The following is a 12,428-nucleotide window of genomic DNA, read 5'->3' as shown; positions in this document are numbered from 1 at the left end:
AGGATCAGCCCTGGTCTGTCCTCTTCTTAAAGAGGAATGTTAACCAATTAAACTTCATTCCAATCAGTAGCTGATACCCCATTTCCCAGAATAAATCTTTACCTTTTCTCGAATAGATCATTGGGTGGTCTGTATGGCAGATATTGTGGTGAAACCCCTCCCAGAGTGTGATGTCATCATGACCATGGCCCTGACAGTTTGCTGCCTGTGAACCTTGTTACATTGTGGGAATTAACGTTTTTTTCCAAGTTCTAAGCAAGCAATATCTCCCTCTGTGCATAGAACTCTCAGTAACGAACATTCCGTACAGATAACCTGGCAGCAGTAAAGATGTCACCACCAGTGATACATTTCAGAATGTAAATCCAGGAGAGGAGAGATTTTACAATGGGCAAACTCTAACTAAATAATCTGTAAATTAATACAGCAATTGTAAAATATAAGCAATTTTATTTGTTATGTTATTTTCACTACAGTTCCTCTTTAACTGCAAGGTCAATCATGCTTATCTCAGTCCTGGTTGTCTCACATGCTGGAGATGATCCAGGCCCAACACTGAAGTGAGCAATACACTCCTCCATAGCCCACTTGTTTCAGTTATAGCCACTTCCGTATCTCCTCTCCAGCTTGCAGAACACGTACCGATACCCACACCAAACTGAAATACGTCAGTACTGTGTGGCTCTACTGAAAACTCACAAACACTCGCGCAGCCTACCGCCGTTTGCCGATCCTCGCGCCAAAAACAAACAACCCCGGAGCTTCATAGCTGCAGATTTATATTACTGTCTATGGAATAGGATTGCCAAGACACGTTTGCCGTCATTCCAAAATGAATTGAATATGGACTTTGTTATTAGTTGTGGTTTCATGTGAAATTCAAGAAAGTAGTTTCACTCTAGGAGACACAAACTACTGCAGGTAAATCTCACCATTGTGAGGAGAGGAGACACAAACTACTGCAGGTAAATGTCACCATTGTGAGGAGACACAGACTACTGCAGGTAAATCTCACCATTGTGAGGAGGCACAAACTACTGCATGTAAATGTCACCATTGTGAGGAGACACAGACTACTGCAGGTAAATGTCACCATTGTGAGGAGACACAGACTACTGCAGGTAAATGTCACCATTGTGAGGAGACACAAACTACTGCATGTAAATGTCACCATTGTGAGGAGACACAGACTACTGCAGGTAAATGTCACCATTGTGAGGAGACACAGACTACTGCAGGTAAATCTCACCATTGTGAGGAGACACAAACTACTACATGTAAATTTCACCATTGTGGGGAGAGGAGACACAAACTACTGCAGGTAAATCTCACCATTGTGAGGAGACACAAACTACTGCATGTAAATCTCACCATTGTGAGGAGAGGAGACACAAACTACTGCAGGTAAATCTCACCATTGTGAGGAGACACAGACTACTGCAGGTAAATCTCACCATTGTGAGGAGACACAGACTACTGCAAGTAAATCTCACCATTGTGATGAGACACAGACTACTGCAGGTAAATCTCACCATTGTGATGAGACACAGACTACTGCAGGTAAATCTCACCATTGTGAGGAGACACAGACTACTGCAGGTAAATCTCCCCATTGTGAGGAGAGGAGACACAGACTACTGCAGGGAAATCTCACCATTGTGAGGAGAGGAGACACACATTACTGCAGGGTAATGTCCCCATTGTAGGAAGAGAGAAGACACAAACTACTGTAGAGAAATCTCACCATTGTGAGGAGAGGAGACACAAACTACTGCAGGGAAATCTCACCATTGTGAGAGGAGAGGAGACACAAACTACTGCAGGGAAATCTCACCATTGTGAGAGGAGAGGATACACAAACTACTGTAGATAAATCTCACCATTGTGAGAGGAGAGGAGACACAAACTACTGCAGGGAAATCTCACCATTGTGAGAGGAGAGGAGACACAAACTACTGCAGGGAAATCTCACCATTGTGAGAGGAGAGGATACACAAACTACTGTAGATAAATCTCACCATTGTGAGAGGAGAGGAGAGGAGAGGAGACACAAACTACTGCAGGGAAATCTCACCATTGTGGGAGGAGCAGAGGCAGCTACCCATTACTTCCTTCAATCTCTTGAGGATCTTGCTAGTAGTGAGATCTCTGTGTTCCTGAGACCCAAGGCCTCTACAACTGTCACAGCTGTTAGGAGTGTCCCTCCTGTGGGCAGAGAAGGGGTGAATGGAGGTAAGTTTGGCTTTAAGTGAGGGTGAAGCAGGTTTATGTCCCAGGCTGTTCGAAACAGGAGGTGGTCAAATACCTCAATGTGAGAAGCAACACCTAAACCTCCCTGTGATGTAGGATCCCAGCCAAGAGCTATGGAAAGAACTCATTGCTAATGGAACGAAATAAATATGAAACTGGGGCGACGCAGCTCACAAGACGCTCAATTTTGTGTTGGACTGACCCTTTTCATTGATTCTCTTTTCCCATAACTTAAGCAGTCATGTCTGCATATCCTAAATCCATAGCTTACGGGACTGCAAGGGGTCATATTAGGTCAGTTGGGACATGTGGTTTGTTCTAAAGTACATTATGTGTTTTTTTCCCAAGTCCAGCTGGACTCTCTTTCATTCTCTCCTGTTTGATGACAATAGATGTGGTCCAACCCTGTTCAGATTCCTCTGTACTTTGCACAATGGGTCAGGGCGGGTTCCCAGTGCTGCCTGAAAAACACTGTCATCTCCCTATTGTTCCCTGCCAGGGCATGGTCTGCAGGAACCTGCAGTCAAACTTACTGTTATTGGATTGAGCACTGAATAGTAATAACATTTTGTTAATCCCTGTAAAGGACATCTGAAGTGAGAGGTATACGGAGGCTGCCATTTTTATTGCCTTTTAAACAATACCAGTTGCCTGGCAGCCCTGCTGACTTGGTGTCTGAATCACACACCTGAAAGAAGCATGCAGCTAATTCAGTCAGACTTCAGTCAGAAACTCCTGAACTGCATGCTTGTTCAGGGTTTATGGCTGAAGGTATTAGAGGCAGGGGAACGGCAGGACAGCCAGGTAATGTGCATTGTTTAAAAGGAAATTAATATGGCAGTCTCTATATCCCTTCAGGCGTGCTTTTTAAAAATAGACTTTCTCTGTAGCCACTCTCTAATCTTATGCTATCCAAGCAAACCTGAAGGGAAATGGGGTTTTACTGCAGAAAAGTTTAATGGTTCGTTATTTCTGCTTTGCTTTATAGTTAAAACGACAGAGTGTGGTTTCTAAACTGCAAATATGGCAGAATGATGCAATGTTATAAAAAGATCTATAACTGAAAATAAAAATATGAGACTCTTTTTCTTTGCTACTAATGTTCTATTCATTATCCATGCTACACAGACAATTCATTATATCATAAGGTTTTTTTTCCCTTCAGATTTACTTTAAAGTGACACTAAAGCGGAAAAAAATTATGATATAATGAATTGGTTGTGTTCCACATTTTTATTTTCAGTTATGTAGTTTTTTGTATAACACTGCATCATTCTCTAATATTTGCAGTTTACACTCTACTCAGCATTCTAAATGATTTCACAAAGCAGGCTAATGACCTTTTGGACTTTCCTCTGCAGAAAAAAACAAAATACAGTGACAGACAATTGAGATAATAAGCTTCAGAAGACAGAGCTCTCTGGGACTTTGAAAGTCAGAGGATTCAGTAAAGCTCTTTTGCATAGATCACAACTGGAGTTTCTTAACTCTTCCTGTACCGGAAACAATATTAGACTCATATCTCTGCTGCTAATGGTTTATTTCTTAGATGTACTACACATACAAATCATTATATCATAAGTTTATTTTCACTTCAGATTCCCTTTAAATAGGTTAGGTGCACATGCTAGAGGTCTCTTGACCAAGGCAGCAGTTAGGGATCGTCTAAGGTGAGACTCTAGCATGTGTACAAATGTCTCCCGTTGTGGCCTAAAGATCCAGCATGCTACCCACATTAGTCCACCTGCCAGAAGCTGCTACATCGTCTATCGTTCTTTCTTCACAGCAAAAGTCGTGTCCCGTGGTTGTAGCCCTGCGGTGTGTCTGTGCACTGCTTGTGCACCTCAGCGCCTTCCAAAGGATTGATCAAGGTCAGTCCTGACAGGCAACACTCATTCAGTGTGTATATGAAGTTTCAGCCTAGGTATATACAGGGAAACAGGTTGCTTGGTTAAAGAGAACCTGAGGTGGATCTTCAGGGGGCAGATGGGACACAGAGGCATGTCCTCTGCCTAATGACATGGCTCTGTGTCCCCCCACCGCCGTTCTCTGCCCCCCCCCACCGCCGCGCTATAGCCCCCTGAGTTTAGCAATAAGATTTGTCGCTAACTCAGAGGTAAACAGAGGGGAGAGGAATTTCCTGTTTAAAACGCCTGCCAAAGCCGTTCCTACAGGGTTTCCTGAGCTGCCATTGGGCAGCTATCTCCCCCTGGCCACGCCTCCTGCGGCTCCCCCGCCTCCCTGCACGATATGAGAGACAGTGCAGTGTCGTGACCCAGGGATCACGCAAGTGAAAGTGAGCTATTGCAGCCCACGGGAGCAGCGGGGAGCGGCGGTTTTTTGCGACTTCCTGATCCGCTCAGCCCTGCGGATCAGGTAGCCTACTTTTTCTTTTCTTTTCTTTTTTTTGAGCCCACCTCGGGCTCTCTTTCAGGGTGCGTTTCCACTAGTGCGGTGTGGAATCGCCGCGGATTCCACGCAGACGAATTTGCATGCAGGAGCGAAATCGCATGCGGTTCTATGCAAATTTTACAGCTAATTTGCATTCGATTTCGCATGGATGATGCTGTGTGCGAATTTAACCATGTCAGTGTCTGTGTGCTTTTTCATTGATTTCATGCGAAATCGTATGCTAATTCGCATGAAAATTTGCATACAAAACCGCTATTAAATACATTGTATGCGAATCGCATGCAGTATGTGCGGTATCCGAATTCGGATGGCTCTGCTGTGCAGATTTTTCCTGAACAAGAAAATTCTCCGTTTTCCTGACAAGTGGACACAGGCTCATTTACTTTTATTGGTTATGCGAATTTGCATGCGGGGAACACATGCGAATTCGCGTTAGTGGAAACGCACCCTAACAGCTCCAGAAATAACAGTGTTATCTTAAAAGAGTGTAGAATGGCTGGGCTCTTCCTGGAATAAGCTGCTTATCAATAGTATCACAGTTAAATAGTTACATAGTTCATTTGGCTGAAAAAAAAGACATCCGTCCATCAAGTTAAACCAGGAGAAAAATAAATAAGGAAAAATTAGGTACATTTCTGTCCTGCACTCTTACGTATCCCAGCTGATCCAGGGAAGGCAAAAAAAAAACAAAACACATACATTGGGCCACATGCACAGTGGGACGTGTTGTTGTTTTCCCTGTATAACAGGAAGGTAACGGAACAATAAAGTCCCTCCCGTTCCGTCTGCTTTGCGTCCCATACAGTAAAGTATACAGTCAATAAAAAGTATGCTTCACTGTAGCTGTTAACGTGCATGTTTAGTGGTAAAGCACTTCATGCAGTGCGTTAACATACTGCAATCCGTTTTACTGCAACGCAACCGCTGCACTGTAAACATTGCGTAGGTGGTGCATTGCTGTGCGGTAAACTTTGTTACAAAGCAGTTATTACACCCCACTGCAGAGAAAACATTTCTTCCTGGCTCCAGATGGCAGTCAGAAAAAAATCCCTGGATCAGCTCTGCTGGGAGTTACCTAGTAATGTAGCTGTGGATGTCCTTCAAAATACCCAAGCCATACAAACAAAATGACTTCCCAAATTCATTTAGGCCTTGCTCACATTATAAATCACCAGCGCTCTCGCAAGCACTGGTCGATTTATGGGGGGGGGGGGGGGGGGGGGTTAAGTGCTTTTACAAGCACTTTCTGAGTGGTTTTCGCTTTTCTAAGCGTTTTTGTGGAGCAATCATTTTTTTAACTTCCTGACATCAGTCAGGAAGTGAACTCTTTGACCTGGAAATGAATAAATACCTTGTATTTATCCATTAAAGCGCTCAGGAAATCGCAATTCAAAGCGCTTTTTCTGATTAAGTGGAAACGGGGCCTAAGGGGTTTCACTTCTCTTTTTGCTTCTGTTTTTTATGATGGACCCAGTTACCTACAGTCTATGATCCCACCAGCATCGATAGACTGGATCACACCCCTCTAGTTAGAGACTCTCAGTCAAGCCTTTTTAAAGTCTGTAAGGGTGTGTTTGTGAATTTTCCCATGATACACCTGTGACGCCCTGTAGAAAAGTTTGAAGAGATTTAGCAGATTTCTCACTAGTTTATAATTGGTGTAGGTGGGAAAGCAGTAAAAAAGGGCGCATATGGCTAATGGACAAAAAGCCATAAATCAGCCCAAATTACATGGGGGACAATGCGGTGCTCCTTCCGCATAGAGGCAGAGCTTTCAGCTGCAGCTCTGCCTCTACATGCGTCTATCAGCACGGATCACCGACTCTCCCCCGCCCCTCTCAGTCTTTCTACACTGAGCGGGGCGGGGGAGAGGCGGAGATATGCGCTGATAGACGCATGTAGAGGCAGAGCTGCAGCTGAAAGCCCTGCCTCCTCCAGCAGCAAAGTCCACAACCAAGAAAGTTGTGGATTTTGCGGGGGTAATTAGGGGTGATTTATGGCGTTGTCAGCTACGGGGATGCGGCGTTTTATTAGGGGCAATTAGGTTAAAGAGGTTTTTAAAGTAAAAACCTCGTTTTTAGGAGACTTCAGAATCTCTTTAATACAAGTGTATCTTTTTTTGTTATAGACGCTATTTAACGTTTCATTTCCGATATCGTTTGTTGTTATAGACGGTATTTTGCTGTTTCATTTCCGTTTATACAACCTATTTAGCACTAGATCTTCGTTTATAAGCTATAAACAAAAAATATTGTTTTACATTAGAACTTATAATTTCGGCTGTATCCCGCTCCCTTTTTCCACGTGCCCTTTTTTTGATGCACGTGTAGGTGGAGCACAAGAGGTGGGTCAATACAAATTACAAACTGATAGACCAAAAAATGAGTTGCAACAACTAAAACAGAGAAATGCTAGTATTCTACACACTATGAGGTTCAATCTCCTTTGATGAAAAAGCATTAATGTGACCCTTTCATGAGGACTACGTTACTACAGTATGCACAACCATATGCAGCACAATAACAGTACTGTTATTGTATTTCCCTGCCCTCCTCCATATTGCTACATGAGTAGACTTAGATTGGTGAGTGGAAGGTTGGCAAGGAGTGATACTACAATCTGGGTGGAGGTGGCTGGGGAGGTCCATATTTTTTACTTTGCACTAGGATTCAGGCCAATTGGTTGGGAACATAATGACAACATTTCTGGTGGCACGCAATGGAGGCAAAGAAGTAACTGACCAATGTGCACCTTGAACGACTACCATTGAAAGTAATTCTAGCAATGCAGTGCATTTTCTGCGTTAGTAACAGTGGAATCTTTCTATAGTAATTAATGAGGTGTGATCTATTCATGAACCCTAAATTGCACCATGTTACAGTGCGCAAAACAGTGTCCATTACACAGCACATCATGTGAGTGTTAAAGTTCCATAAAGCAAACTTAATCTGGACGTTTGTCCTGCTTTAATATAAACTAAACCAGTAAGGCGAAAAAATGACATACTTACCTAAACGCTGCTGGCCTGGACCCTCTTGTCCATTTATAAATGCAGACTGTACTGCGCAACATGTAAAGAGGCTAAGGATCAGCTAAACCTAACCCTACTCTCACACAGAACCCCCCCCCCCCCCCTGGTGGCGCCTAACCTCCCTCCTGGTGCCGCCTAACCCTAACCCCCACCCCCACGCCATGTGGCGTCTCAACCCATAATGATAAAATAGTGGGTGCCGAGTCTACCCGCTTTGCAAAATGCAGCTTTGCATAGCAGCAAGACTCGGTGCTGGCTATTTTATTGGGCGCCTCCCTGTGCCCAAATGTCCTCTCATTGGTGCAAATTGCAGTTTTTATAATGGGAGCCTATGGCAGCCTCCTTTTTTCCAAAGTTCCTGTCGCGCCCTTTTTTTCTTTTCCGCAGCAGGATAGACAAGCACTTTGCATTGTTTAAAAGGAAATGAATATGGTAGCCTCCATATCCCTTAAGTCAGATAAAAAAAGGGCAATTTTACTTACCTGGGGCTTCTAACGGCCTCCTGCAGCTGCCCTGTACCCATGTTGGTACTCAACGATCCTCCGGTCATCCGCCGTGGTTCAGTTTCCCCTTTGTTAACTTCCGAGGCTGCGCAAATCCTCATTCGCACTCCTGTCGCTGAGAGTGTCCTGCATTGGCAAGGTCTCTACTATCTTAAAACCCCAAGGCTAGTAAAACTGTCTTTTTTTTTTTACCTGACTAATGGTAGAGATGAAAAATTAACTAAGTAACTTGTCTATATATTTTATCTAAAGTTTAGATGGTTTACACGTGTGCATCGAAAAAGGGCGCCTGGAAAAAAGGGTGCGGGATATAGCCGAAATTATAAGTTCTAATGTAAAATAATATTTTTCGTTTATAGCTTATAAACAAAAATCTAGTGCTAAATAGGTTCAATAAACGGAAATGAAACGGCAAAATATCATCTATAACAAAAAACGAAATCGGAAATAAGACGTCAAATAGCGTCTATAACAAAAAACGATATTCACACTTGTATGAAGCATAGTAAATATAATAGAAGATTTTACAGGTATTTTACTGCAATTATACCTAACTATAGGCTGACACAGATCTATCCCTATCCCTACCCCCTAGATCCCCCTTTGTGTAAATATACATAATTTAATACATTTTATATAATACAAATATAGTACTGTAACTATACCTAAACCTACTCTCATACAGAACCCTCCCTGTACCTATCCCTAACCCCTAGACCTCCTTGGTGGTGCCTAACCCTAACCACCCCCCTGCTGGTGCCTAACACTAATCACCCCCTGCTGGTGCCTAACCCTAACCAGCCGCCTGGTGGTGCCTGACCCTAACCAACCCCCTGGTGGTGCCTGACCCTAACCAACCCCCTGGTGGTGCCTAACCCTAAGACCTCCCTGGAGGTGACTAACCCTAAGACCCCCTGGTGGTGCCTAACCCTAAAAGCCCCCTGGTGGTGCCTAACCCTAACCACCCCCCCTGGTGGTGCCTAACCCTAACCAACACCCTGGTGTGCCTAACCCTAACCAACCCCCTGGTGGTGCCTAACCCTAAGACCTCCTTGTTGGTGCCTAATCCTAACCATCCCCACTGTACAAACACCGTTACACACATATAAACAATAATAGATTTAATCCTAAAAAATACTTCACTATAAATAACATGAATAGAATACTTTATATACTTGTAATAGAATAAAATAGCCTTAAAATCAGGTACACATTAATAATAATATAAATAGAAAAAGGTATATATATATCTATCTATCTATCTATATATATATATATATATATATATATATATATTAGAATAAATAGCCTTACAATCATGTACTAATTAAAAATCTTAAAATAACGGTAATATTAAAAGCGATATATTAGTAAGATAATACATCTAAAAACTATAATTGACGCATTATAAGTCTAAAAAACAGTGTTAATACCAAAAACGATGTATTTCTAATAGAATGAGGTTGAAAATGATATTTAAGCATTATACGACATACATATGAAAACAAATTTTAAAGTGATAAAATAAGTGTAAACGAAAATTAACTTATTACAGTCCTGAAAGCGAAATTTAAAAATGAAAAAATAAGTAAAACCTCCTGAAAGTGAAATGTAAAAACTAAAAAATAAGTAGAACACAAAGTCAAAACGAATTTGTAAACGATATTTCTAATAAACCTTATTCTGTAAACAAAAACTTTTGTTAACACGATCCCTGTAACCGCTATTTCTCGGGCGCCCAAATTTCCTGTCGGACGCCCTATAGCCGATATTTTGCATTGCAGTCTGTGGAGGCGCCCTTTTTGTCCATTAGCCATATGCGCCCTTTTTTACTACTTCCGGTTTACACAGTAAATCTAGCTACAAATAGCTTTAACAGTATATGATTATTTCTTCCTGTAATACAATGAGAGCAGCCATTTTCTGCTCTCATCATTACACAGACAAGTTGCTCTGCATCTTCTCCCCTCAGCCTGCAAAAACTCCACTCCCCTCTTCTTCTCTCTCCTCCCCTCTCCTCCCCTCTTCACCCCCTTGCCTCTGAAATCTTGTGCATGCTTCAGCAAAAGCCTCCTCCTCCCCAGACTGAGCTCCCATGAGCACTTGCAGCATGGGACTCAGAATGCCTAGGTGCTGGAGGAGCTGGGGGTGTGGATAGATTAATTTACATGCATTTAGGTAATAAATAAAATAAAAAAAAAAAAGCATTTGGGGGGAAGAATGCCCAATAAACTATATGTAAGGGGCTGAAAAATGAAGGTAGCAAAAGTTTGTTTTGGATCCACTTTAAAGGGAGTGTATAATCTGAGGCAGTGGGGACATAAATACTTTAACTTTCTTAAGTGTGTTAAGGAGATGAGCCTGGATTTTGTGAATGTCTTGTGTCTTTCAAGAAAGAGGGAAGGTTTGGTGAAAACTGAAATCTGTTGAAGCTGATGAATTGCCAATATTCAGTGAACATTCTAGCGACAGAATGATGGAGTCCTCCTTTAAAACATTAAGTTTGTTTTTCAGACTTCAGTTCTGGTATCTCTATCTGTCCTTTTATGAAGTCCCATTGTGTTTTCAAATGTCCTGCGCCTTACAGTTGGGAAGTTACTGTTTGCTGCTAATGAATGAATGCTTTAATTCAGTGTATAGTGTCTCTGTGTCACTGACATCATGTTAGGGAAGGGCAGCTGATGTGCAGTAACGCCCCTCTTGTTTAACCCGCAGGGTGATGGGTCGCAAGGACCGCGAGGAGGCCTGGAATGGAGCCGAGAAGTCAGATGCTTTGTGCAGCTGGTCTGAGAGCCCGGACTCTGGGGTGAAGATGGTGGAGAGAGGCCAGTGGGGCAATAAAGTGGAATTTGTCCTGTCTGTGGCTGGTGAAATCATCGGGCTTGGAAACGTTTGGCGATTTCCTTATCTCTGCTATAAGAACGGAGGAGGTGAGTTCCTCTTTTCAGTAGTGTCTCTATTCACTGAGGGACTTTAGAAGTGGAAGCTGTCTGGTGTTATTTAAGGAAGAACTCTAACCAGCATGATATCCATAAACTGGTCATGGATGTGATTTCATTACCCATGGATTGGCAATGTCTAATTTTGAAAAGAAAAGTAATTAAATACATTTTCTAATTTCACCCCCTACTCTGACTGACATACCCTGTCCCACAAACCCAAATCTCACCTCTGGCCTGTTCTAAACCCTGATCTTCTCCCCTGACCTGAGCCCACAGTAACCTTTTCTACTTCACATATGTCTAAAGGCACGTACCTATGACGCGATTTTGTACACGATCCTTCCCACAGCTGCAAATTTTTGAGCGACAAGCAATCGCTTCCACAATCTTGCGACGTGGGTACAAGTGAGCAATTAGGTGGAAGGTTCTTTGTGATGCGCAGCCGATAATGACCGTCACAGCGGATAAGATCTTTAAGATCCCTGACGACTTCCACTCAAAGTGCAGTGATTGTCTGAACTCTCATTCGCTTCTACTGTGTGCCATCGCATATTCCCACAGACAGGAAGATGGATTGGGGAATGCTCTTCGCCAGGTGACATCGCTGTGATCCATCTTCCTGTTTCTTCAGGTGAGTATTCAGCTTAAAGTGTACTTGAGACGAGTAAGATAAAAAATATATATATATATATATATATATATATATATATATATATATATATATATATATACATACCTGGGGCTTTCATCAGCCTCCTTCAGACTGATCGGTCCCTCGATGTCTTCCCAATTCTGCCAGTCAGTCATCACAGTCTGGCTGCACCCTTCTGTGGCCAGGAGCAGCGCAGAAGTCTCCTGCCGATGGAACGTGATGGGGCATGGTGGAATTACCAGGTCACCTAGTGGAAGATCCAGGCAGTGTGGGAAGGCGGCCTGAAGGGGCATGCAGGAAGCCGCAGGTATGTATCATTTATGTTTATTTTACTTCTCTCAGGTTTCCTTTAAGTGCTGCTTCACACGGGACAGCTTGGGGTGAATAATTTTGCCTGAACCTAAACGCTTTTCTGCTACCACGCAGAAAATCATTTGGCATCGCTTCCGTCATCGCTTCGTCACGTTTTGAGCCCCTAGGATGAAACAGAACTGTGAATGCGACGATGTCACACATTTAGGCCGTATTTACCATAAGGCATTGTAGGCACGTGCCTACAGGCACCTGATGAGGGAAAGGCGGCTCACCCCCCCCCCCCCCCTCCCTGAGCGCCTCCCTCCTTCTCTATGCAGAATCTG

At 43.0% G+C, this 12,428-nt stretch overlaps 1 protein-coding gene across 6 annotated transcripts in view; it reads left to right on the top strand.

The window, feature by feature from the left end:
* SLC6A12 (solute carrier family 6 member 12) overlaps positions 1 to 12,428 on the top strand; it is a 176,452-nt gene that overhangs the window by 104,684 nt on the left and 59,340 nt on the right. For all 6 annotated transcript variants that reach the window (XM_068277667.1, XM_068277670.1, XM_068277671.1 and 3 more), the window contains one exon: positions 10,912 to 11,126. In XM_068277667.1, coding sequence (XP_068133768.1) covers positions 10,912 to 11,126 — 215 coding nt within the window. The remainder of the gene's footprint in view (positions 1 to 10,911; positions 11,127 to 12,428) is intronic.

This window comes from Hyperolius riggenbachi, chromosome 3 (genome assembly GCF_040937935.1).
Source record: "Hyperolius riggenbachi isolate aHypRig1 chromosome 3, aHypRig1.pri, whole genome shotgun sequence".
Classification (NCBI taxonomy): domain Eukaryota; kingdom Metazoa; phylum Chordata; class Amphibia; order Anura; family Hyperoliidae; genus Hyperolius; species Hyperolius riggenbachi.
The sequence above is the reverse complement of the archived record's forward strand: the minus strand, read 5'-3'. Positions and strand labels throughout refer to the sequence as shown.